We start from the raw sequence: 27,787 nt of genomic DNA on the forward strand, positions 1-27,787 counted from the left end.
GAACTGCACAAAATTATGATAAGTGAAGTAAACCAAGCATAAAAGAACAAGTACAACACAAGTCCACTCAGGTAAGCTTAAAAAAGGGGGCATAGGAGAAAAGCTACTATATAAATACATTCCTGGGGTGAGGTCCAGGTACTATGGCAGGCGCCAATCCCAATTCAGGGATACATATGACGACAGTCTATTAAACAGGAGGGGGAAGAATGAGAGGGGGGGGGGAAAGACATGCTTGGGAGGGAGCAAGGAACTAACCCACCCAAGGGGAGGGAGGGTATTGTTTATATCTCTACAGGAGAGGGAGAGAGACACCAGGCTTCAACCTGGTGTGCCAAGACATGACTACAACATACTGGCATGTACCAAGGAACCAATAGAGGTCTGTGGGGCTGGCCCCAATCCCAACTATGTGGATCACAACACCCCACCCCCTGCCCCAGAAGAACGCACTTCAGAGGACATCACTGAAGGTACAGCTTGGGGAGAGGGACACGTCGCATCAGAGCACACAGGAGAAGCAAAGAGGGATGGAGAGTGAGGGGAACACATACAATGCACAGAGAGGACCATAGGGCCAGCCCCACCATGAGATACAATGCCCCTCGCTGACCCATAGCACTAGGGGGGACCACACTGGAGACACAGTGTGGAGATTTTGCGTGAACTGACCCAATCACACTGGGGCAAAACACTAAGGGCACGCAGAAGAGCAACAAAGGGAGTAAATCAATGAAATCCCTGGGGAATACCAAAAATAGACTTTGGGGACAGAGTGTGACACCCCATCAGACTCGACTGGAAAACACTCTTAAAGGTCAAAAAACAGACCTGGAACTAACTATTTATAGACTTTTCCTTTTTTTAAATTTACTTTCTTTTTGTTGTTGTTATTTTGTTTTAGTTTGTTGGTTGTTGTTGGTTTGTTGGTTTTGTTTTCCTTTGTTGTTTTGTTTGGCTTTGCCTTTTGCACTTATTAATGTCTCTGCATGTCTATCTAGATAAGAAAAGTGGGATAAACAATTCAGAGATGAAAACAATGGGATCGATTGTTCTGGGGGGACATTGGAGAAGAGGAAGTGGGAGAAAGGAATGGGGGCGGTGTCAACCAACCCAGGGATAAGGGAACAACAAGTGGACTAAAATCGATGGAGAGAAGGGCGTAGGATGCCTAGTGGGGCTTAATCAAGGGCAATGTAACATCAAGGAATTCCTAAACCCAAATGAAGGCCAAACATGACAGTGGGACAAGAGGAACGTAAAAGGAAATAGAGGAAAGAACCAGGAGGGAAAGGACATTTATAGAGGTCTAAATACAGCCATGTACATATGTAAATATATTTATGTATAACAATAGGGAAATAGATCTATGGACTCATATCTGTATGTTAAGAATCAAGGTAGCAGATGGACATTGAGTATTTACTCCCTCAACAGAAGAACACTTTGTTCTACTAACCTGGCACTCTGTGTTGCTCACCTTCCTTCACACAATTGCTGAAGACCAAATGGGTGCATAAGCAAATGTGGTTAAAAAAAAAGGCTGATGGTGCCTGGCTATCAAAAGATACAGCACCTGGGGTCTTAAAGGCTTGAAGATAAACAAGTAGTCATCTAGCTGAAAAGCAACAAAGCCCACATGGAAGAAGCACACCAGCCTGTGTGATCACGAGGTGTTGATGGGATCAGGTATCAGGCATCTAAGACCCAGAACAAAATCATACCAATGTGAATGGTGTTGGTGTTGGTGTGTGGAGTGGAGACCCAAAGCCCATCTGCAGACAATTGGACATGCCCTGACAGAAGGGTCACAAGAAAGAGATGAGTCAGTCAGGGTGCAGTATAGCACCGATGAAACATAAACTTTCCTCTAGTTCTTTAATGCTTCCTCCTTCCCACTATCATGGTCTCAATTCTACCTTACAATTCGGACTAGACCAGAACATGTACACTGCTATCGATAAGAGTCTAAAACACAGGGAATCCAGGATAAATAAAGCACTCAGGACCAATAATGAGTGTAGAGATACCAGGAGGATAAGGGGAAGGTGTGGGGAGAAAGGGAGAATTGATCACAAGTACCAACATATAACCCCCTCCCAGGGGGATGAAGAACAGAAAAATGGGTGAAGGGTGACGGAGGATGATGTAAGATATAAAAATAATAATCTATAATTTATCAAGGGTTCATGAGGGAGGGGGAGGGGAAAATGAGGAGCTGATACCAAGGGCTCAAGTAGAAAGGACATGCTTGATACAATGGATGAATGTATGGATTATGATGAGATGTAAGAGCCCCCAGTAAAAGGATTCATTAAAAAAAAATTTTTTTTTTAAGAGGAAGAGATCACAATAGAAGGTCCCGGGAAGAGAGGGAGATTAAAAGGTAGAACAAAGAAAAGAAAAGAAAAAAGGTAGAATGAAATTCAAAATCATAAAAAAGATCAGCTTTCTGATAAAGAGAGGTGGAACACCCCTGAATCTGTGACCCATAGACATCTTTCAAGCCTAAAATGGAACTCAGCCCGAGGATCAACTCTCAGCCAAACAATAGGCAGGTATATAAGATGTGTAACAACACGAGGGAGCTGACTTCTGTGTCTTGAATTTAACTGGCCCAGCAGGTCCTCTTGGAAGCACTATTTTAACTGAACCAATTGTTTTTGGAAGGCACCTGCATTAGGCTGGGTTGTCTCAAGAAGCAAAACCAGTGCACTTGTATGTACATAGGAAGAGATTCATATCAAGAAATGACTCTCACCACTGTAGAAATGGTTAAGCCTAGTTTGGTTCAAGTCTGTATTTCAGAGGATGCTTCTTTTGACTTGTGTAGCTATAGGACTGATGAACAGGAAGTAGGAAGGTGAAACAGGAAGAGCAGAGGTGGGTGGATGCAGAGCTGAATGAATCTAATGAATCCAAGTTTGGCAATCTGCTGATGGAGTTCTATGAACCAGATGCAGGACCTAGAGCCAGCAGAAGTGAGCTTGTGTCCCCACAGTGTCAGTAGACATGAAGAGTAGTCCACACCCCTCATATCAAGGCTCTGACCAGATTAAAGAGATGCTACTCTACCCTGTTTTTCCCACAACTGCCTGCTGGCTTCATAGAAGATCCCATCATGGAGTTGACCACCTGCCCAGCCGGGTTGACATAAAACCTAACTATCACCGCGGTGGAGAGGAGAGGCAGCAGTGGAGTTAGGGAAGACATATGAATCTTCCCCCAAGGTAGGCGCTGGGCTTCCCTCAGCCCAAGCGTGACAGAACAGCCAATCCAGTATCAGGTCACCCACACATGTCACATGGAGGGAGGCGGACACGGTGGCCAAGAGACGTGAAGAAGACAGCTGACCCCGGAGGGTGGGGGGCAGGTACAGGGGTGGGGGTGGGGACAGAGGGGTAGTGCCCTTAACTTTTCCCAGGGGAGCCTCAGGGTTGCCCCCGTGCAAGAAAGCATGCCCTATTTAGATTTCAGGGCAGACTGGATCCCGAGGTCTCCCAGTCCTAACAAAGGGTCACTTTAGGTTAAGCATGAGATCGGGGCAGTAGCATCAGTAGGAGATGCAGGGGTGCAGCCTGTCAGAGGGGCTGACACAAAAATCACTATCTACACATTTTTGTTCAGTTTAGTAAATAATATTTTTATCAAAATAATCCCAGTAGTTAGTTAATAACAAGAATATTTTTCACAAACCCGCTTACATGTATCAACATAGCTACAAAGCTAATACACTATGCTCACTTACTTCTTGAACTTTCTAAAGGAGCCCAGGTGGCTTGTCCAGTGCTGGTGGCTGGGGCCCAACCTTGGAGGGTCACTGGGGTCAACCTCCTATCTCCCCAGTTTCCGGTGACTGTGCCCCGAGGCTTGTAGCTGACCCACTGCCTCCCTCTTCACCACGCCTCTTCTACTCTCTCTCCTTAGGACTCGACCATCTGCCCCCAGGGCCACCTCCTGAGAACTAAGCGCATCTTCAAGGACCCTGTTTCCAAACAGGGACGGGGGTCAGACTTCAGCAGGTCTTTGGGGGGAGATAAATAAAATGGGGTGGGGACCAGTGCCCATTCCCTATGACCCTTGTTGCAGTCCTGGCAGATCTGCAGGGTGAAGGTTGCAGGCATGAACCTGACCTCTGGGTCTCCTGCCTCTCACCTTGGGCAGGAGATAGGGGGCAAAGGATGGGGTGGGTTCTGTAGGGGCATTGGTGCCCCCAAAGCAAGCAGAGGGGGAAAGCCTGGGAATGGTACTCCCACTATTCTGTGAGGCACCCTGTAAACGGAGCCTTCTGGCTTCTCTCGTGGCTATGATTAGATTTAACGGCGCAGTAAGTACTTTCCTCGGCTCTAATAGAACATTCTTGCTGACAGCCGTGCCTAACCACGGGATCTCAGGCAGGGGATGGGGAGAAAGACCCGCGAGAGACCAGGGCGGGACTCGGGCATGGTGGCCTGGGTCTCCCAGCTGCAGAGCAAGACGGGGCTGGGGGCAGGGCCAGGGCAGGCTGTGGGCCCCATTACCCTGGGAAGAGGCAGGCGCCCTGTCCTTGGCAAAGGTGGGTAGGCGTGCCATTGGGTGGTGCCCCCTCCGCCAGCCCCACTTGGCTGTGTTTAGAGGCCAGGGCAAGGAGAGGTTCCCCGTTTCCATCTCCTTCTGCCCTGTTCGGAACCCATTAAGAATACATCTGTTAACCGATGGTTCCTGTGCACTATTAATTTGTGGTTGTATTTATTCCTGCGGTTATGCACCTAGGGGATGCTGTTAACTGCAAGGTCAGTAGTTCAAAACCACAAATTGTTCCTCTGGAGAAAGAAGACTTTCTACTTGTGCAGAGTTATAGCTTCAGGAACCACTGAGCAGTTCTACCGTGTCCCATCAGGTCACTATGAGCCGGAAATGACTCAATGACAGCCACAGCACGAGCTGTCACTATTGTCCAATCACAACCTTGCTTCTAATCAGGCAGTTCTGTCCATGAGCTGTTGTTTTTCTTTGCTGCCAGTGTCTTCATGGTCACTGATTGTGCAAAAATTTCTGGCGTCTTAGCTACAATAGTGTGGCAAATAATATTTGTGAACCCTTATCAATACTGTTTTGAGAATGAAGTAGGGATTAAAGGAATAAAATGGGGAAATAATTTTAGAGGCTTCTGCTTGATTATTATTAATATTCTCATTCCTAATTTTGTAACTCAGTGTACACAGATTCTATAAAACATTTTTGTTTGTAGTATACATACAATCTAAGAAATATTACAGTTATAGAATTCACAACTATATCCATCACATTTTATTCTGTGATTAACATTGATCATAGAAGCATTATTAAGAATTCTGTATGGTCTGGTCTGGGTGAAAGGGCAGGGAGTATGGCAGTTAGATTTTGTGTTCCCTTACACTTGTGTAGGGGTGGGGTACAACCTGTCAATCAGGTCACAGACTGATGATGTCCCCTGGGAGGTGTGGTCTTCTTAGAAGAGGGGCACTGGGAACAGCTCCCCTCCCTCTGCCCCCCACCTTCCTCTTTGCTGGGGCTCTGTGCATGCTTCCAGGGGTGACCTCATGCGAGCCTCCCAACCCTGAGAGCTATGTTTCCCCAACCTTGAATCATGTGACCCTATGCCACCTGGCCTGCGATCTTCCTGTATCCTGCTTCACCTTTCTGCATCATGGGCCTGCAGCTATGTGAGTCTGAAGAGGGCCCTGGCTAGAACTGGACCCATGGCTCATGCTTGTATGAGTGTTGCTGGTTTCTTAGACGACCCAGCCTACCACAGAGTGTCGCACCATAGTTACCTCACTGGGTGACACCATCCCTAGGGATGCCACTGGGTCAGCAGTGTTGGGTGAGCAATGTCCCCCATCGACAGGGCGCCATAAGCCCTACCTCTGGCTCGGATTCACTCCAACACAGGCTCTTCTTTTTATAGAGTGGCCCTCCGAAATGACTTCACCTGCCTGAGCTTCAGTTTCCTTCTCTGTAACAGGGGCTCTAAGTGCCTTTAAAGTAGGGGTCTTCTTTCCTCTTGGTTGCCATGATTAGTTCAACAAGGCAGCCTTGGCTTGGGAAGCAGGGCCACCTTGTGGAGACTCCTGAGAACACCCTGTGAGCGGAGGCCTGTAACATGTGCCTTAGCTAAAGGAAGCCAGCCTAGGTCCCTAGTGGTCAAGAAAAGATGAGCTCTCCTGAGAGCTCCCCTGCTAGGACTCTGACCCTGACCCTGACCCTTGCCTTTGCCCTCCTGCCATCCTTGGACCACGCAGGCCGTCTGACCCACATGCCCAGGAGCAGCGTGCTGCCTCCTCATGCTGACTGCTTCTCTGATGCAAGGGCTTCCAACGGCAAACCTGCCGTGAGCCAAGAGCCACAGCTCCCGCCAGGAAGTCTGTGCCAACTTCAACCCATAATTGTGGTTCGGAAGGTCCACTTTCATACTTTTATCAGCCCTGGATTTTAAAAACATCTCTCTTCTTTCCTTTCTCTTTTGGTTGTCTGTTTGCCAACATGCAATACTGTGTTTTTGAAGTTTTCATTTTTGTACAGGTAGGGGAGACTGGGCAACGTCTCATTGCTCATGATCTAAAAATTGTTTTCATTGCCTTTGTTTATTCCCATCCTAATACTGTTTTTATTTTCCACTGCGGTATTGGCACAGGGGCTGCATATAAGCACAATTGTGAGGGTGGTGCAGGACTGGGCGGTGCTCGTTCTGGGGTGTGGGGCCAGCAGGAGTTGGAGCCGACTCGACGGCGCCTGAGAACAACCGGGATATTTGTTGGCTTCATGCTCCTTGGCAGCCTTTCAAGGTGGCCTCACAACTTTTTGTTGTTCTGTCGCTCGTGACCGTGAGTCAAAAAGTACTGCTATGGAATCATAGAAACCTTTATTCAGCAAAAGTACCCAAATGCGACGCTCTTATTTCTTCATCTAGGGCTATATAGCTATAAAGTTGGTGCTTCCCTCTCTTGAGTGTCTTCCCTAACTCATTTATACTTATACCACATGGGTATTTTCAGATCATGCTTTTTTGAAATGTTCTTTGAGTTTGAGGAATAAAGAGAAGTCGGAAGGGGGGATATCAGGACGGTAGGGTGAATGGGATAAGATTTCCCAACAAAATTTGCATACGACGGTCCTTGCTGCCTGCACTGGGCCAGGTAGGAAATGACTAACCAAGCAAACAAGGTCAGACTGCAGGAGCACATCCATCCTCAAAGGGAACTGTCTCTGATCACTCCGAACCAGAAGCACAGCGGTGGTGCATGTGATTCACAGATGGTGTTTAGGGAGGAGCCCTCAATGCAAATTCCAGTTTTCTTTTGTGCGTGTGTATGTGTGTTTTGGATGCTTTATTTATTGCATGGCTTTACGTTTTCTGTTCTTAATTAAGTTTTCTTTTATTTTTAACATTGCATTTTAGGTGAAAGTTCACATAGCATATTAGTATACTCCCACATTAGTTTCCAATTAATACACAAATTGCTTGTGTGCAAATGTTCCATGACATGGTGTGACAACACTCCCCTATTTTTAAAAATCGTCTTCCCAATAAGCACTCCGAGTACTCTGGGTCCTTCGAGAAAATCTATCAGTATTACCTCTTTGAAATCCCCCCTCCCCTCCACTGCCAGTCATCACAACCTTCTGGGCTGACCTCTCTGTCTTGCATTGCACTGGCCTAGTAGATCCCTTCAAAGGCCTCTGCTCTAGGAGGACCTTCTCTGGGAAGGCATCCGAACGAGACTGAGATGCGTGTGATACTGAGAGTCGTTGTCTATGGCCATCCACTGATCACAGAGTCATGCTTAAATAGGTGTTCTTTGGAATAAACCTTCAAATGTATGAACTGAAACTCTAGTAGTAACACTTTTTTACTTACCCTCATATCTTTTTCATTTGTGGTTCCCCCCCTAATGCACCAGAATCATGTTTATGAGATCAGATTTGGCAGGTGAAGGCCTCAGACAACCACTTCAAATGAACCTGTCCCCGATTGCTTTACTGTGGGGACATCCAGCGCCACAGCTGAAGCAGACTCCTGTGAATCACAGCTCTGCTACCCCTCCTGGCAGGTCCCCTCTGCACCAGGGGCTGGTGTGCACGTACCTCAGCACACCCTCCCCTTTCCTGATGCCTTTGCACCTCTCAGGAAGATGCCAGGGAGGGAACGCAAGGGCCTGGGACCCAGTGTTTGTCACACCACTTCTCCCCTTGTGCCTAGGTCACAGGGAAGCATTTCTTCCAAAGCTCTTGTCCTGAATCTCCCACTTCAACCAGCCACAGGCCGAGTTGTCAGTCCTTTCTCCCACTGACCCTTCATAATACTTTTCTCCCAACGCATGGTCCATTTCTCAGTTCCAATTTTCCCGCTCCATCCTCAGCAAGCATTTCAATGGCCTTCTCACCCCACCTGGAGGCAGAGAAACGGAATCAAAGACCCTGGAACAGGCATGAGTGTGGGCTGTTTGGGAGACGAGAAGTGGGGAGAGGAGTTGTGTGTGCAGCAAAGTCCAAGGAGAGGCAGAAGTGGGCACAGGCCAGGCCTGTAGGCAGCAATCGCCAATCGCACTCCTTGGGTTGATTCTGAATGTACGACATACAATAAAGGGCCACATGTGGGTGGGAACATCGTCCTATTTACGGATTACCATGCCCATTCCACGGTCACTGACAACCACATGGCCCTCTAACGTATCATTTAGCATTCCATCCGTTGATCCCTCCCTCATCCCCATTTGGCTCCCAGGAGCAGTCATGCTTGGGGACCTGCCCACATTACTGGCCATGTGCTTTCAGTCTTCTTCCCTACTTCCTCGACTCCTTGATATTTTAGCACTTGGGGACTTCAGAGCTCCGCTTTTTTGCTTTCACTAATTATTTCCTTTTAAGAATTATTGTTTAAATTATTGATTGGCTTATTTTCCTGATTATCCATTATTTTATTTTCCCCAGACCCCCAGTTAGGCCTTCTCATGTCATTGTTGTGTGCATTCTGGAACGACAGGTGTTGTCTATGCAGAATATTCCACATCTGGGTCTGCTATCAGGGTCTCAGCAACTTAGCCGGGACTTAATCCAGCTCCCGCACCCAGGAGCCTACCCTTAAATGTCTGCAATCCTGACCCCTTCAGCTAACACAGGGTGCTGCAGGCAGCGGCGCAGTCCCCAGCTCCCCATCAGCACTGATCACACCTTAGGGACAACCTTCTAATAGAAAACAATGTTTCTTTTCCTTATAATCAAAGAAAATGGGTGAGGGGAAAATGATACCCAGTTAAAGGTCTGACTCATCTTCCTGCAGATTAAACCCTTTGTCATCAGTTTTCAATCATTGGCTATAGAATGGCCTGAGTGCTGGTCTTACTGCAGACCATAGGCAATAAAGGAGGGACCGTGCACCTGAGACATCCAGGGCAGCAGCGTAACACAAACAAGCACTTGTCCCCACAGCTGAGCCACTTCCCAGCCAAGACTCGACTCAATTCCTCACCCTGGGGTTCCCCATATGCAAAATGGGTTCACTAAAAATTCCTTGGGGTGGGGGGTGCCAAGGAGTAAATAAGGGAACACAGTGACTGAGCACAGTAATGGCAAACAAAATCCTAGCCCGTGTGGGATGTCTCACATCGACTAGCGTGTAGAGGCCAAGTCAGGGACTCAGAGGGGAGGATGCCCATGCCTTCCCAGGGATGGAGGATCAGTAATGCTGCCCCAGGAAGTGGGTGGGCTCCTGGGGCTTTGATGACCAAGATGAGGCGTAGTGGAGTTTTTATTCGTTGTTCTAGCTGGAGCTGTTAACACATAAAGTCCTTTGTTTCATCTGAACATTTGTTTACAAGAATGTTGCCAGAAAGACCTTGTTTCTTTCTCTGGGGTAGGGGGTGGCGGGGTATAACATTCGGTGGGGGTGGGGCGTCGTAATAACGGTTTGGATTTTCACATCACATATGGTCAACTCCCGTCTCTGCTGGAGGGGGCTTGAAACCTTTTGGAGATGAAGAGCTCTTCCTGTGAGGAAACCCCAAGCATTTCCTGCCACACAGGAGTCCAAGACCCTTGGGGTTATTTGAGCTTCTTTTCACCACCCTAAAGAGCTCTTTACCCGGACGGCGAGGGGGAGCCTGGTCTCTGTGTAGGTGGCTCCGCAGTCGTACTTCAGACTTACATCAGAACCAGCACCCCGTGCCTACAGGGCCCCTAGCTGAGCCCACGGTCCTGGGAGCTGGGACGAAGCAGACCGAAGACAGAGAAGGCAGCTTCATGGAAGGAAAGCCAAGCAAGGATGCTGCTCCCCGCACCCCGAGGTGTACGCCTCAGACCCTAGGCTTGTGATCGGGGTTTTGCCCCATTGAGCTGCTCCATCACTGTTTCATGCCCGAAGCAGGCCTGGGCAGAGGCAGAGGCAGAGGCAGAGACTGAGGGGAGGCTGTGGATCTGTATCAAAGGGTTCAGAGTGGCTGTAGTCATGCTCTTGTGTGGGAGCTGTGGGTTTAAAAGGGGGTCTAGGGGCCCTGGGGGTGTGTGGAGGTGAAGCGCTCAGATGCTAACCAAGAGACTGGGGGGGGGGGGGTTTGAATCCATCTGCTGCTCATTCGGCTTTCCTAAGAGCACAGCCCTGGGCGTCCTATGGGGAAGTGCCCCTCTGTCCTGTAGGGTGGCTATCAAGTAGAATGTACCCAATGGCAATGGGCCCGGTTTAGAAGGCGCCCTATCACTGTGCTGCAGAGAAAAGGAAATGAGACGGGGGTGTCGCTCAGTCCTTGCACAACATGAGTGCAGAAGAGATGCCAGTCCTTATTGTCGCAGCCAGGCCTTGGCGCAGGAGCACTGGCTGCAGAGGCGGTGGCGAGTCAAGCACTCAGAGCCTCGGGTCCCCCTGGGAGCTATGAGAGATTTGCCCTTGGCACATGTAGGGCTGTGTGAGGGAGCTGGCGAGGTCTAGGCTGGGTCAGAAAATGAAGGGAAAGATAAATTATACCACCTTGGTGTGAAAGATGAGCAGGGAACATTGTCATTCTCCTCCCAAGGAGTCCTGACCCCAGCACCAGACAGTCCTGCCTCTGACCATTCATGGTGGTGCTGGCCAGGGCACCATAAGGGACCTGACTTCACCCTGAGGGCTGGGAATCGGCCAGAGGTAGCCAATGGCCTGGGGCTCAGGGGACCTGAGAGATGGGGGGAAGGGGAAGGGGACCATGCCATTCAGCCCCCTCCAGGGCCGGGCGAGGCCCCCAAAGGCCAGGTCATCCCATCAGCCCTAAAACACGAGCTTCTTGGGAACTTCCCATGGGAACTCGCTTCTTCCAAAGTGACCATAGCAAGCTGTCTTCTGGTAGATGGCCTTCTTCAAGTCCAAGTCCCTGCGCAGAGCGGAAGAAACAATCTCGTTAGAACCGGCAAGGCACCAGGTTGCCTCCTCTCAATTCCAAGCACCCAGATGACCGAAAGAAGGTACCAGCCAAACTGTGTGGGCACTCACTACCCACACACACCCTAGGCACCTTTACCCCACTTTTAAGAATGCTGAACAGCAGAAGTTCACACGGGGTCATCAGGGGCCAGGATTTCAGCCAGTGACTCTGGGCCTTGTACCTCCTATTGTGCCAACCCAAGTCCAGACCAACTGGGATACCACCCAGGGATGAGGGCACAGAAATGAGAGGGCAGGGGAACACACTCGCTGACACCATTCTCAGTCACAGGCCTTATAAGACACTCCCCACCCACACCCCACTGTAAACCCCACCCAGCCACACATTCCTCCCCCCCACCACACACACACACACACACACCAGCTTTCTGTCTGCTCGCCGGTGCCCCTGACTCTGTCTGCAGGGCCTCTTGGGATCCACATAGATTGCTCCAAGCTGAAAACCAGACTGCCTACATTTCGGGAATGGCTTTGCTGGGCCCGAGACTTGGAGATGCCTCTATTTCAGACAAGACTGAACGCCCCTTCTGCTGTGGAGCCCTAGGTGGTGGGAGGAGGCTCTGAGTACAGCAGTGGGAAGGGCGGGGGTGGCTCTATGTTCTACCTGACAATGACGCCAGGCCGCAGGTCGAAGTTCTTATTCACCACATCCAGCAGTTCTTTCTCTGTCTTCTGAGAGGTTCCGTACGTGAAGATGGAGATAGACAGTGGCTCTGCCACCCCGATGGCATAGGACACCTTGCAGGGAGACACAGCAGGAGGCATGAGCCTGTGCCCCACCCCCACCAGGCTGTCTACAAGGGAAGCTTCCCACTGCCTAGAAAACGCGTGCATTCTTCCCAGAAGGCGATTTCCAACCTGATCTTCTTCCCTGAATTACTTTGTTTTCCAACCCCCCCTCCCCCAGGTTCTCTTAAGGCCTGCCATCGTGTCCCACCCACGGTACACAGGTCGCAGCATGTGGGCACGGTTCCTGGCTTTCCCAGAAGGCTGAGGTCTCGTGTTGAGGCAGAGTGCTCCCGGCCCACACCAGGAGGAAAGGTGAGGTCAGCACACGGGTAGAAGACCGGCCAGCAAGGCCGCTCTCCCTACCTGCACGAGCACTCGCCGACACAGCCCTGCTTTCACCAGGGACTTAGCCACCCAACGAGCGGCATAGGCAGCCGAGCGGTCCACTTTGGTGTAGTCCTTCCCAGAGAAGGCCCCGCCACCGTGAGCGCCCCAGCCACCGTAGGTGTCCACGATGATCTTTCGGCCGGTGACCCCCGCATCTCCCTGTGGAGGGAAGGAGGAGCCTTAGCACCGGAAGGCAGTGCCTGCGTGCTCCAAAGGGCCCTTGGCTAGGGGTCAGGCCAGCACCAACCCCGGGCTTTCGCCCTTGCTCCACCACCCACCAGTGAGGGCAGCCAAGTGCCCTCGAAGGAAGAAGGGTCAGACATTCTCTGGGATCATGGCCGGCTCCAAGTGCCTTTGTTTTTGATGGGCCAATCATTGTGAGAAGGGATTTCATGGTGTTAAACAGAGTCCTGGGCCATGGCACCTGCAGGTTGGTGGCGTCACCCAAGATGCCATATGTTGGCTCTGTCAATATAGCAGTAGAGATGTCTTAAAGGGCGAGCTCCAGGTAAAGTGATCTCAGAAAATGTGTATATTGTATGTCCTTCTGAAAGCTCCACAGTGCATAGTGATGTGTGTGCTCCTCCTCACTGCCATCAAGTTGAATCAGACTCATAGTGACCCAACAGGACAGGGTAGATCTGTCCTGTGGGTTTTCAAGACCGTGACTCTTTATGGGCATAGGAAGCCTCATCTTTCTCCCTCAGAGTGACTGGTGGTTTTGAACTGCTGACCTTGTGATTGGCAGTCCAACGGGGAACCACTCCACCACCAGGGCTAGTCTAGGCTTTGAGAAATCCTACAAGAAAACGTTCTCTCTCTCCCACCCACCTGCGTTCCTAAAGAGTTCTGCTTATAGAACCTGATGTGGGAGTAGACAAGTCAGTCAGGGTGCAGTGTAGCAACAATGAAACATACAACTTTCCTCTCATTCCTAAATGCTTCCTCCCCCCACCCACACTATCATGATCCCAACTCTACCTTACAAATCTGGCTAAACCAGAGTATGTACACTGGTCCAGATGGGAACTCGAAACACAGGGATCCAGGACAGATGATCCCTTCAGGACCAGTGCTGAGAGTGGTGATACTGGGAGAGTGGAGGGTGAGTAAAGTGAAAAGGGGAATGAATTACAGAGATCTATATATGGCCTCCTCCCTGAGGGACAGACAACAGGAAAGTGGGTGAAGGGAGACGCTGGACAGGGAAAAATATGACAATATTTTATAAATTATCAAGGATTCAAGAGGGAGCGGGGAGCGGGAAAGGAGGGGATAAAAATGAGGAGCCGATGCCAGGGACTGAAGTGGAGAGCAAATGTTTTGAGACTAACGAGGGCAACGAATATACAAATGTGCTTGACACGTGGATGTAGGTATGGATTGTGATAAGAGTTGTATGAGCCCCTAATAAAATGATTAAAAAAGAAGGACCCGATGTGGGTGACACTCATCTACAGAGGCGATCCTGCAGGGATGGGCAGCCATTCCGCAGCACTTGCTGCAGCTGGTGCAGGACCCAGGGCGGCAGGGGTGCCCATCTCAGTGACAAGCCTCTGCCTTCACAGCAGGTCCACAGCCTGCCCAGGCCTTCCACCTTGGCACCCCTACAGTGACCTGTGGCCTAGCCACAGAGGCAGGGCATACCTGGGGGCCTCCGATAACGAACCGCCCACTGGGCTGCAGGTGGTAGATGGTGTCCTCATCCAGGTACTTGGCTGGCACGACAGCCCGGATCACCTGCTCCTTCAGCGCTTGCCGCATGTCCTCTAGTGTGATGTCCTCGTTGTGTTGCACCGAGATGACGATGGTGTGGATGCGCACAGGAATGACGGCGCCTCGTTCCTGTGTGTACTGGACGGTCACCTGCCAGGCAGACGTAGAGGACGTCCTGAGGCGAGGCCCGGCCCTGCACAGAGTCAGCCCCAAGTGACCTCTTGCCCACAAGAACCTCAGGAAGCTAACCAATATGCCCATCCATCTGAGTATCTACCCCGTGCCAATGAAGTGAGCCGAAGGCCCGAGCTAGTCCCATCATTTTCAATTGCACAAAACCTGGAGTCTCAGGGCTTACACAATTCCCTCTCAACTTGGGAGTGCTAGTCTACCTGCCTTCTGTCTCACAGGCCCCTGGAGGCCCCAACTGTCCCCTAGCCAGAGACTTAACTGCCAAGGCTTAGAGCCAAGGTATCCTGGTGCCAGTCCAGAAGCACAGGGGTCCCCACATCACACTGTGAGACTGTCCAGTACCATAACAGAGGGTTCCAGATTGTGGGGGGTGGGGAGGGAGTGTACCTGCCTGCTACAGGGACAGGGTGAGAGGGACCAGATCTAGATGACCAGACTGAGAGGAAGATCGGATATCATTGGAAGGAAGCTGCTAGGATGCCCTTCAGCCCAGGCTGCCCGGCATGCCTGATGCTGGAACCAGCTCTGTGCCCATTCCCTACCCCACCAACTAGTATGTAAGTCGTCACGGTGAGGAAGGCATGGCTGTGCCCTTGGAAACCTCCAATTTCTTGTCTAAGCAAAAAGAAAGGCCTCTCCGGTGACGGGGAGTAGAAAAGGGAAGGATCAGCAGCCCCACGCCCTGTCCTCCCCCCTGTGCTCATCTCAGCCTCCTTTGCCATGAGCCCCCTGCAGCGTCCCCAGCCCAGCCCAGCCCCAGGCCAGGGCAGTCTAAGTCCCATCCTTCCGCGGAAGGATGCGCAGTCAACTCCCCATCTTGAGGTCCATGGGTGGCAAGCCTGCACTTCTCGGACCCAGACACCGCTCCTATGCCACCTCTGCCCTGCACGTGGCCAGGGTAGCTTTCTTAACCAGCACATGCTCACTGCTGAGTTGTGAAACCACTCGTGTCCTTGAGGGGGCGAGAACCATATTGCCCATCGTAGGCCAGGCACGGACCAAGAAAGACTGCCCATATGGAGACGAGGCGGGGAAACCAAGGGACAAGGGGCACACGCTGCAAAAAGCAGGTCAAGTTACAGCTTGTGGGGTCTCAACAGGGGACGGGCAGGGAAAAGGGGACCATGAAATTTCACTTTCAATACCAGAAAGGCAAGTGGAGAAAGAGGGAGAAGATACAGAGTAGGTCTCGGGAAATTAAAAATGAAGCCCAGGAGAGGAAGGCTCTCAGCAAGGGGGTGGGCTGGGCTTTCAGGAGAATACCACACTGGCTGGGTGGACAGCCAGGACAGAGCAGGACATTCTGCCACAGGGGAGGCGGGGATCAGTGGTCAGGCAGTGCGGGCATGGGGACTGTGGCAGGCCTGGAGTAAGAGGGGGCGGGGGGTGAGCACCCAGCAGCCTTGCAGGGCAGAGAAAGGGGTCTGGTGTCTGTCTGAGAGATGCCTTCCATGTGAAATCTGATGGCTGGACGTGTGAGAGGACAATCGGGCTCTCAAATGTGGATAGAGGGGAAAGTGTGGAAATGTCAGTAAATGGGGGAGCCACCTGTTGGAGCTGAAAGGCCAACAAGGGAGGAGTCATTGGGGTCACCAGGGATCACAGGAACAAGGCACGTGGAGCGCAAAGGTGGAAGAGGCCCTCCATGGGCCTGCACCCCTGGGCATGGCCATTGGCAGGAGACACTGCAACACCACCTGGAACCTCAGGCACGAGGAACTGGGAATAGCAAGCGAAGAGTCCCCGTGTCGGGAACAAATGCTGGAAACAGAGCCCGGGCAGGCCCGGACCGCCTTGCTCGTGGTGGGGAGGACCACGTAGGGGAACTGGCGGGCTCCCGGCGTCTGGAAGCTGGAGGGCAAATCCGTACTCAGCATATGCTGAGGCGGCAAAAACCGACTTCATTCAACTTTTCTAAACAGAAGATTTTCCAAGTCAATCCCTCCTTTAATAAAGGAACGATTCTCTTGGTGCCCCGTCTGCACTCTTTCATCTTAATCAAGAATGCAGAGGATAGACGGGTGCTTGAAGTTTGTCGGGAGCTTGGCAGGTGGCAAGGAAGGGATGCTCACCTGTGTTTTCGAGTCCGGCCTCAGCCAAGGCAGGACTCCGGAGCGTCTCAGCTCTGCCATCTGGGCGTTGAGCTTGTGCGCCAGGATGATGGTAAGGGGCATGCACTCCTCCGTCTCGTCGGTGGCATAGCCGAACATCAGACCCTAAAGGCAGAGGGCAGCAGGCTGAGCAGTGCCCGCCTCAAGACAGCAGGAAAGCCGCTGGCTTCTGGTCTACAATTTCACTTCAGCAAGCTCGGATTGGGTATCGCATTTATAGAACTGCGCTGGGCCCCGGGAGAGGGAGGGCATGGTCCTTGAACCCCACAGCAAGACCACTCCCCAAAGCCACCCCAGTGAAGCAGGGTGGTTAGCGTGTCCTAAGCCTGGCTGGTGGCTCCTCAGGTCTTGTCCCCAAATGATGATCTATCACAGGGTGATCAACTGAATGATTCATGAGGGTCACCAGTTGGCTCTTCCATGTGTCTCGTGTCAGATCCAACCAAGACAGGCCATCCCACTGACCCAGCTCTGCGCAGGAGGTGGCGGTACCTGGTCTCCTGCACCGACGTCCTCTTCATTTCTGTCTAAGTGGACGCACTGTGCAATATCAGGGGACTGCTGTTCTAAGGCCACCAACACATTGCAGGTCTTGAAGTCGAAGCCTGGGCAGCGGGAAGCAAGCCCGAGTGAGCATTTGCAGAGGGGTTGGGTTAGGGGGGTGGCCCTAACCACAGGCCCAGAGTGGATGCCCAGGACAGGAAAGGACAGCAGCCCCTCACGCGTGTCTGGACAGACGCCTGACAGGAGAGCAGGTAGCATCGACCCCGCTCTGAATGGGGAGCAAGTAGGGGGAGCTGTGGTCCCAGCTCCTCATCCATGGGCTTCCCAGAGGCCCCCTCCAAGGTCCAGTTTGAGCATCAGTGCAGAGTTAAGAAGCCCATGTGCGGTGCATGTCTCCCCACACCTTCAATGAACAGATCCGGGGCTCTCACATGACCCAAATGGGCTCTGCAGTCATTACTCTGGCCTTGAGACAGGCCTGGGACAGGGCAAAGAGAAGTGCTCCCGCTCCAGCCTGTCCCCAAGCCGAGGCTCAGAGGCAGAGAGCTGTTCTTCCCACCCAGGTTTGGCCCGCAGGGGACAGAGAACAAGCTTTGCCCTAGGCGGCTTGGCCATCTCTTTCTATTCTGCTATCCACACTGCCAGAGTGAGCCAACGTACTGTGGAGAAGAATGTTTCCAAGAATAAAATAGAAACTCCTTAGAAGATCATGCTACAGCCCTTGCACCCTGGAGTTCCTCAAATCGCAACCCCACATTATTTCTTTAGTCAAAAGGAAGGGAGGCCCGGCCATGCCCACAGTACACTTCTGAGCTCCACCTTTGGCGAAGGAGGGCCACCTGCCTAGAACACGCCTCTCAGATTTTTGGTGCGGGCACCTACTCAGCCTGGGGCAAACAGAAACTCTGCCAATTACCAAGCTGGCTCCCTCTCCCTCTCCTCTGTAGGCCACATCACTTCCGGGGACCCTCTGTACCTCATGCAGCGCAAGTGCTGCTCTGGAATAAAGTCTACACGGATGCACACGCCTGGCGTTTCAGGCTACAGTGGAGGCCGGCTCTGCATGCCAGGAAGTGGCGGCCTGGGAACATTTTCCTCAAGCACATCACCTCTGTCCCGAGGGGAATGCCTTGGCACACTCCCGTGATCTCTTTGCAGGGATTCTTGTACACACTCGCCTGTGTTCAGGAGAAGGTAGCTAACTGCTCTCGAGATCTTGGGACCCGGTCAGACTTGGCCTGCACTGATGTTCCGTGTGTCTACTTTCTCCCATGGACTGGGCTCTCTCACTCACAGAGGTGGGGTGTGGTCTTCTCTACCACAGCGGTCCCCAAAGCTGTCACGTGTCACATTGTACCAGTCAGGGACAAGGGGCACACCTGAGCAGATTTAAACAGGAAGCCCAGGCCGGCTCCTCTTCACGGCCCCTGCTACACGGAGTGAGTTCAGGGGATTCTGGGAGCAGAAGTGGTGACCCAGAGGCTTTGTCTTGAACACTGACTATCTAGCGCCAGGAACCATGGTCAAAGCCTCTAAGAACTAAGGGCTGAGGCCAATGCAGGAGCCCTCGACTGTCTGTGCACATGGGCCATCCACACCAAATCGTGCATCTGGGTCTTCCGGTGCACTCCCATAGTGCCTTTCGCCTGTCCCCTCCTATTTCTTGGACTCTGTTTCATGGCCTGCAGTTCTTCCCAACTCTCAGACCCATCAATTTCCTGCCACACCTGTTGCCCATCGCTAGCTTCAGGCTCGGCCAGGGGGCACTGGTGCCCTCCCTGAACTCAGAGCCGTGCTTGACTGAGACCACAGTCTGACCCCGAGGCCACAGCCTGGCCTATGCATGTGCTGTCACTGCGCATGCTCATCTTTGTCTACGCCTGCACTGGCATCATTCAGTGGGAAGTCCCCAACCCGGTCCGTCATTCCACGGTCGTGTGACTGCATACAAACGCTACCTCTTCATCTGTGTCTAGGCACGCCAGGGCTTCTGAAAGCAGAAAGCAGTCAACAGGACAGCACACACAGAGCATATGTCTGCCTAGCACAGAGAGGGCAGCTCGCTTTCCTCGGTGCCTTTCTCCTCCAAAGTCTTAGCACTAAGGCACAGCAGCCTCCTAAACATAATCAGTGTGCCAGTGGTGTGCAGTGCTCGTTCAAATGCTCCTGTGACTTCTGCCAGGGTCTTGGACGGTGGGCGGGTAGATGGGGGAGTGGGCAGGGGACTTCCTTTCCTGGTGCTGTCTGCACCTCCACAGAGCAGGAGCTCAGATTTGGTACAGGTGGACTGTCTCCAAGAGCCCAATAGCAATGCCTATCCAGAGGCCCTTCTGCCCACCTTTAGCAGAGTCGTCATAGCCGATGTGCTTGATGGTGTCTCTCACCACCTTCTGGTAGTCCACCATGGCCACCGACGTGATCTCCCCACACAACAACACCATGCCCGTCTTACACACAGTCTCTGCAAGAGAAGAGGGAGTCAGCAAAGGAGGATCACATACTTAGACCACTCGCAGCTCTGATCAAAGGACCCCCAGAGATTTCATGAGGAAGCCATTTCAGAAGGAACACGGCAACGCTAAGTGAAAGGCCAAGTGCCCGACTGAGCACCGTCGATCTTCCAGTGCAGTCTGAAGAATAATGCTTTGGGAAAGATTTGGTCACAGTTGTTCACAGCAAGACCGGGTACATGTGCAATCTTGGTCAGGTTCTTGAGCCTGGCCAAGCCTCAGTTTCCTCCACTGTTTGAGGAAGAAACTACTACTCTGTGCGAGGATTAAAAGAAGACCATGCCTGGCTATCAAAAGATAGAGAGTCTGGGGTTCATAGGCTGGAAGACAAACAAGGGGCCATCTAACTGAGAAACAACAAAGCCCACATAGAAGAGACACACCAGCCTGTGAGATCACAAGCTGTCATAGGGACCTGGTATCAGGCATCAAACACCAAAAAAAAAAAAAAAATCATAGCTTTGTGAATGAGGGGGCATGTGGAATGGGGACTCAGGGCCCATCTATGGGAATTAGGACATCCCCTTGCAGAAGGGCTGTGGGGAGGAGAGGAGCCAGTCAGGCTGCAGTGTAGCAACTAGCAACGACGAAACATACAACTTTCCTCCAGTTCTTGGATGCTTCCCCCCCCCACTATCATGATCCCAATTCAACCTTATAAATCCAGTTGGACCAGAGGTTGTACACTGGTACAGATAGGAACTGGAAACACAGGGAATCCAGGGCAGATGAACCCCTCAGGATCAGTGGTGAGGGTGGAGATACTGGGAGGGTGGAGGGAAGGTGAGAGAGAAAGGGGGAACGGATAACAGAGATCTATATATGGTCTCCTCCCTCGGGGACAGACAACAGGCAAGTAGGTCAAGGGAGACATCAGACAGCGTAAGATATGACAAAATAATTTATAAATTATCAAGGGTTCATGGGTAAGGGGGGAGCAGGGAAGGAGGGGGAAAATGAGGAGCTGATAACTAGGGCTCAACTAGAAAGCAAATGTTTTGAGAATGATGTCAACAAATGTGCAAAAGTGCTTGACACGATGGATGGATGGATGGATTGTGATAAGAGTTGTATGAACCCCAATATAATGATTAAAAAAGAGAGAGGGAGAGACCATGAGAAGGCTATCAATACCCGCTAGACCCATCCCTCCTCATTCCCAATGCTAGAGCTTTGCTTCAGGCTTCAGGGAGGGGCGCCATGACAAAGGATACACGTGCATCAGTTTTCTCTACTGCTATTTCCAAAAGGTATGGGTGGAGGTCTCTGTCGTATTTGGCACCCGAGTGAGAATACCACTAGAGAGGGTGGTGGCATGTGTGCATGGGAGCAAGGAGAAGAAAGATTGAGCCTTGTGCTGGGTGCTTCTCTCTACCCAGGGGATGTACCCAAGGGAGCAGATCTTATGAACACATACGAAAGGTACGAGGTTGGAAATGGTCACTTCTAGGACCCTCTAGACCAGCGGTTCTCAACCTGGGGGTGGCGACCCCATTGGGGGTCAAACAACCCTTTCACAGGGGTCACCCAATTCATAACAGTAGCAAAAGAACAGTGATGAAGTAGCATTGAGAATAATTTTATGGTTGGGGGGTCACCACAACATGAGGAACTGTATTAAAGGGTCGCGGGATTAGGAAGATTGAGAACCACTGCTCTAGACTCTCACGGACTCTGATGTTGTACCTGCTGAGGACACCAACAGTTTCACCTGCCAAAGAACTTATGCCCCAAATAAAATGAAGGTCTACACCTGTGTGAGTCCCCATGGCTCAATGATGCGCATGTGAAAGAGGATTTCAGGAGATTAACCAAACAGCCCCTTAGGAGATCTATTGGTTTAATTAAAAGCTGCCCTCCTGTTGCCCTTGAAGGGGAGACCAGTTATTCCAGAAGCTAAGCAGGCCACAAACTAGGGGAGAGGCCAAGAAAATATCCTGACCTTGGAGTGACCGTCAAGAGACTCCTAGAAAGGGGGTGCATCGCATAACCACCCAGCAGCTCCCCTGGTTTCCAAGAGCTCTGAGAGGCTCCCTGCTCCCAGGGAAAACAGGGGTCCGAGGCCGAGCTCCAACTCGGCCCTCTACGATTGAGCATTGCTAGGATATCAACTGCTAAATTCTTGCCAAGATAACTGTCAAATGTTTTCATGATCAAGCATGCTCTTCCTCCGCTTTATTTCATAGGGAAGGTTGCAGACTTAAATCTACTGCAGACCAGGGAGCACAGTTTTTGAAACTCCATTGTCTTGACCCCCATCCTCAGTCTAAGCCACTGAGATCTCCAATGCACAGGAACTAGATATTTCTCACCGCAGGCCACCTTGGCGTTGGGGTCTTGCTTGAGATGGGCGTCCAGCACAGCATCACTGATCTGGTCACAAATCTTGTCTGAACAAGAGAGAAAATGTGGAGAATCACTGAAATATTAGGTGTAATATACCAAGGATGTAAAATGACGAGTTTATGTTATCAGTTCATGCATCAAATCTACCTACCTAAGAGAACACTTTTTTTAAGTTAAAACAAAACAAAACTATAAACACTGTAACTTTTTATTTTATTTAATATGCCTAATTTTTGGTGACGTATAATATCCATGTGTAAAGTCATGGAATTCCTCAAAAGATAAATACCCTCCAAAATTAGTCCTTCAAAAGGTCCAAAGTTAACTGGCGTGCGCGCATGGGCACACGCACACAAACACACAAACATCTCTTGTAACCAAATTGTCTCTCACTTCTCCACATATTCCTTTTCATGTGACCGCCTGGAATAATCCTAGAAACAGAAGTTAGAATTGCTGGTAGCATCAGGTACCAGGTTGTAGAATCTCTATGGACAAAGAGATACACCATACAGCAAGTTCCACAAGGCACTGTGCGTTGTTTATAAACCACCACAGCCAACCCCCTGCCTCCATCCAAGAGAATTCTACAGGAGAATGCCTACACGCCCTCCCCGTTCTGCAGGATATTTCCATATGTCTCTCTCAGGTCCTCCCCGATGGGCAGCTGGCCTCCTGATGCCAGAAGTCCTGGTGGCTGGTTGGCCCGTTAGTCAAGGTGGGACTTGAAGGAATGCAGCATGCACTGGGGTTTGATCTTCCTTCGGTCTCGGTCTGAAAGGCTCTGGGTGGTCTAGCCTGCTCACTTAGTGGCACTGTGGGAAAATCCCCTCCTACTGGGGGTGGTGTGAACTGTCAAAGTCACAAATTCATCATTAAGAGTGGTCTGTAGTTACCCATATGTGTTATTATTAGTGTTCAAAGTACATGTAGTCAGTTCTTAATAGATTGATAAGGCTTTAGAGAGTCCAGGTCTATAATAAGTTCTATAATTAAAGATTTAACTAATCTACCATCAAAGGCTAGCTCTCTAATTTCTCTTTTAGGAATTGCTAGTTAATATATGCTATACTAAATACCAGGTTTTTGTTTTGTTGTTTACTCCTCTCTCTTGTCATTGGTAGACCATGGTTGTGAATCTGAGTTGACCTGAGTCCAGAATCTCTGACTAGCCTATCAAGGAGGGGCTCGGCCTACTAGAATATCCTAAGACGGATAGCATGACGGCCACTTTAAGCTTACTCTCCAGAACTTTTAGGAGTTACTTACGTGCTGGTCACAGATGTCCAAAGGACATGTCTCACATGCTCCCTATCCTCAGGGAGAAATCCAACCGCTACTGTGGATAAATTGATGTCAGGTAAGGGGGTCAACAAGCGTCTGACTACTGGTCAGAATGGATGTGAAGGAGTCATTCTGAACAATCTTTAGACTTTCACATTTTAAAAAAATCAATATCACTTGGTGAGCGCCAAATAGACAGGCACTGATCTTCTTGGTAATTAAAAGGAAAACATTAATTTTATCTTCCTGGTCAAGAGAAATTCAGCCATAAGACACAAAGACATCTAGCCTTATGGGAAACTGATTTACCGTATATACTCGTGTATAAGCTGAGCTTTTCAGCACATTTTAATGCAGTTTTTGCGGTAATATGAGGTGCCTTGGCGGATATTTGGGTCGGCTTATACTCGAGTATATATGGTATTTGGTTAATTTCGAGTAGCAAGTGTAAGAGCCAATCGAATTATTAGATTACCATTAGGTAATCTGCTAAATCTCATTTTCTGTCCGTGAAGCACACTGGTATTGTGTACAATGGGCCGTGCCTGGGACCACTGACCATGTCCTCCAGGTGGAGTAGGTCTCCTGGTCTGTATAAGGCCTTTACTGTCATAGGACTGTAGAGAAGATGCCAGATATAGCGATGTATCTGAGAATATGAATATAGTAAACCTAGAACCACCATTTATAAAGTTGTACATAATAAGAGTCTATTCCTCAATTGAACCAAAGGGTTAGCCCGTACATTGTGGGAATTTTAGCAGGCTCCCTGGCCGCTCCTTATCGGATGTTACTTGCATTTCCACCCAGCCCCACTAATTTTGACATCCATATAGTTCTCTAGGAGGAGGGCAGGGCAAAATTGGCCCCGGTTGAGAGCCATTGGCTTAACACGTGCAGGGAGCAGTGAATCGAAATGTCCAAAGTTGACGTATAAGGTATGAGAGTTGAATATCTTTGAGAATGGAGATAAACAAGATGAAAAAGCCAAGCTTGTAAACAAACTACCAAAAAACTTCAAATGCTGAAATGAATTTTGAGGATGCTAACTAAGCACTAAAATACAGAGCCCCTTTGTTGCAGTGGTGTACGCGTTAGACTGCTAACCCAAAGGCCAGCAGTTCGAGATCACCACTCTACAAGAGAAAGATGAGGCTTTCCATTCCTGTAAAGATTTACAACCTTGGAAAATCACGGGGGCAGCCTTGCCCTGTCCTATCAGGTGGCTATTAGTCAGAATGGCCTTGGTGGCAGTGAGGTTTGGATTAAGTAACATAAATCAGGACTTTCGGGGGGGGGGCTCTAAACTGACGTGGGGCTGATTGTACCATTCTATGTGATATGATCGAACTATTGAATGATATATGTACCGTTTATACTCGAGGATAAGCCAACCCGGATATCCGCCGAGGCACCTGATTTTACCACAAAAACTGTGCTGAAAAACTTAGCTTATCCTCGAGTACATGCAGTTAGTGACTTGCTAATAACACTGTTGGGGGAGGGGGGGGAAATGCATTTTCTCTAAAGCAGAGCTTCCATTGCGAGCACCTGGTTTTCGGAAGGCTGCGGAAGAGAGGAAGATGGAAACCCATTTGCAGGGGCCACACAGGGACCCAGTCCAGGGAGCCCCCGGACCACAGTCAGGGGCACGAATACCCTTGACATCAGTCAGAGCACAGTAAAGCGGATCATGATAGATGCAGTTAGGTTAAAATGTGCCATCTTATCATTTGATCTCCCTATTGACCCCTGCTGTTTCAGCTAAAAAAAGAATTGAAGAGGAAATCCCTATGCATGAAGCCTCCAGTCGCCCCGGTGACAACGACCCAGGAAGTGGGCAGCCTCGCTGTCTGTCACGCGGAGTGCCTCGGCAGTGGACTGCGGCACAGCACTTGGCTCCCTTTGGGCCCACCTTAAGTTTGTTCTACTTTTTAAATAGTTTCTGCTTTCTTTCACATCAAGATACTTCTGTGTTACTGCGTTACTGTTCGTTTTAGCTGTTTGGGTTTTGGTATGTTTTATCCTGTATGAAAAGATGTGGGTGGGGGGTTGGTATATTTTTCTGTATGGTATATACTTCTACATGAAACCCAGAATGGTCAGTTTATAGAGACAGAAACGGAACGAATGGTTTCTTGTGGGCACAGCAGGGGAGGTCGAGGGGAGCTAATAACAATGAGGACCAGAAAGAGAGAAATGTTCTAACATGGATTGTGGTGATGATTATACAACTCTTCTTCATAGGATGAAACTATTGAATTAGATGCCGTGTGAATTATATAGGATCCCTGGTGGTGCTTTGGACTGTGATTCTCAAGGTCGGCAGTTCAAAACCACCAGCCGCTCCTTGGGAGAAAGACAGGGCTTTCTACTCCCATAAAATGTTATTGTCTCAGAAACTCTCAGGGGCAAGTCTACCCTGTCTTATAGGGTTGCTCTGAGTTGGCATCGACTCGATGGCAGTGAGTTTTTTCAATGAGTGAATTATATGCCAATACAACTGTTAAAGAGAGAAAGAAATGCACATGACATATTCTCTACCCTCCCCCCGCCTCCACCCCCCGCCCGGGCCTACTGAATCCAAATCTAGGTTGAGGTTCATCAAGCTGTTTAAAGAGTCCTTCAGGAGATGGTGGTGCACGTCAAAGCCTGGCAGCCAGTGTTCTAGAACTTGACATTGAATTTCTGAATATAGCAGCTATCGAAGATCCTCTCATGCCTCCAATCCACTATCCACCCAAACTCTCAGGGGAAACAGTTGCCTGGATTTTCTTCTGCCTCCAGAAGTCATCTGTATCTCCCTTGGCTCATCTGCCTAAGACTTCCAGGACCTGGGGGTCTGTATGACCACCAATTAGAAGCATGGCCAAACATTTCCAAACAGCCTGTGCTTATCTGCACAATTTAGTGACCCATGGCCTTGTGTGCGGGAACAGTCTCTGTTGACATAAGCTGCTGGTTGATAACAGATTAAGGCTACACTAAACACATATGTTTGGGGGTAGATGCACACACATACATACCCACATATGGTATCTATAAATATGTATCGATCTATAACCAAACTCATGGCCATTGAGTCAATTCCGACTCATGGTGATCCTATAGGAGAGGGGGGAAATGTTCCTGGGGGGGTGTTTCCAAGACGCTAACTCTTGATAGGAGGAGAAATCCAAGTCTTTCTCCTGTGGAGCGGCTGATGGGTTCCAGCTGCTGTCCTTCTGGCTAATAGCCCAACTCCTAACACTGCCCACCTGGGCCCCTTCGGCTGCTCTCAAGATACATTGCACGTAGCCCTCCAGCGCTTCCCCCCACTGCAGTCCCCCGTTTTGAGATGCTGCTGGTGGGTAGCAGTGAGGGAGCTCAACGTCATTCCCTTACAGATTTGTCATTTGTCCATAGGTGACTGTCGCATCTACTACCAAGTATCAAAATGACACACGCCTTCACTGACCCCCCAGCGACACTTTAGGGCTGGCACAAATGACTTCCTCGGCTCTCACTCAGCCTAAGCTGTCCAGCCGAACCTACTCACCAGGGTGTCCTTCTCCCACAGACTCCGACGTGAACATGAAGGCACTGTCTTCGCTCATGTAGTCGTCGCACAAGCCGTCCACCGGCCCGTTCATGTCTCCACACTACTCCAGGGAGCGACTTCAGAGAAGCAGGGACGTGGCTGGGCTTCTGCTTTAAACCTGGCAGGCTGGTCCCTGGCAGAGACACAGAGATGCTTCCTGCTTGGCCACTAGGAGCCCGTGAAAGTGAGGGGAGTGCAGGTGGGACGGGAGGAGTGGGCTGACCAGGAGGTGTCACTCCTCCAGCTTGCTCCTGAGGGACTCTTATAGATGGACAAGTGAAAAACACCTGGATAATCATGTGGGGGAAACTGGAAGAGTCCACTTCCGGGGAGGGGAGTCTCCTTACCTTGGGAAGGGTGCGTCCTCCTGAGCCCTGGTATCAAGTGGGGAAGGCTGTGTCACTCGCTCCCAGCTGAAGCTCCTGGGGCCTCTACTGCATCCTGCGGCTCCTGGCCACGTGGCTCCAGGGTTCGCAGGCCCCCTGGGGGCGGGGCTCTGTGCACTCAGTGGCTCTTTCCCAGATACACGGTTTGCACTAGGATTACGACTGGCTGTGGGCTGTGCTCATCCTCCCCCCTCCCTTAGTCTGGGCTGGCTCGTCCCCATCTTTCCCCATGCTTAGAGCAGGCTCACGCACATGCCCCCGGTGCCAACCACGAGGTTACACAACCTACCTGAACGCTCCATTTTTCTAAGATGTTGCCAGTCATATCAATAATCAAGGTTTTACAGAATATGGGACTGCTTACACAGATCAATGCTCCTCCCGAGAGCTTTTGCAAGACTGATTCCAGGAAAGTGTCATCAACCAGTCTCCCAAAGCTTCCAGGTGAGAAATTAAACATCTAGGCGCTCAGTCTTTATGTACTTGATAAACATCCTGTTCACATAACTCCTGCATGATGCTTGTTTTGAAGCCCCCACCCTGTCCCGCCCCACCAAAAAAAAATTTTAAACGTGGCCATCGAGTCAATTCCGACTCATAGTGGCACCTTA

At 50.4% G+C, this 27,787-nt stretch overlaps 1 protein-coding gene across 1 annotated transcript; it reads right to left on the bottom strand.

Annotated features, from left to right (window-relative positions):
* Positions 1-11,257: 11,257 nt before the first annotated feature.
* On the bottom strand, positions 11,258-26,842 carry MAT1A (methionine adenosyltransferase 1A). The gene is made up of 9 exons (XM_075559150.1): positions 26,749-26,842; positions 21,893-21,970; positions 19,409-19,531; positions 17,059-17,171; positions 16,528-16,671; positions 14,195-14,413; positions 12,524-12,706; positions 12,036-12,169; positions 11,258-11,360 (listed from the first exon to the last, which is right to left on the bottom strand). The coding sequence occupies exons 1-9, from the start codon at positions 26,840-26,842 to the stop codon at positions 11,258-11,260; spliced, it is 1,191 nt and encodes a 396-aa protein (XP_075415265.1).
* Between the last annotated feature and the right edge of the window lie 945 nt (positions 26,843-27,787).

The sequence above is a fragment of the Tenrec ecaudatus genome, chromosome 10, assembly GCF_050624435.1.
Source record: "Tenrec ecaudatus isolate mTenEca1 chromosome 10, mTenEca1.hap1, whole genome shotgun sequence".
Classification (NCBI taxonomy): domain Eukaryota; kingdom Metazoa; phylum Chordata; class Mammalia; order Afrosoricida; family Tenrecidae; genus Tenrec; species Tenrec ecaudatus.

Bases quoted from the DNA above. Each gene is read 5' to 3' on its own strand.
- MAT1A (XM_075559150.1), bottom strand. From the start codon at position 26,842: ATGAACGGGCCGGTGGACGGCTTGTGCGACGACTACATGAGCGAAGAC. The intron at 19,532-21,892 runs GTGAGAAATATC...CTTCTCTTGCAG, and splicing joins CAACGCCAAGGTGGCCTGCG to AGACTGTGTGTAAGACGGGC. The intron at 12,707-14,194 runs GTATGCCCTGCC...TTCCCTCCACAG, and splicing joins TCGTTATCGGAGGCCCCCAG to GGAGATGCGGGGGTCACCGG.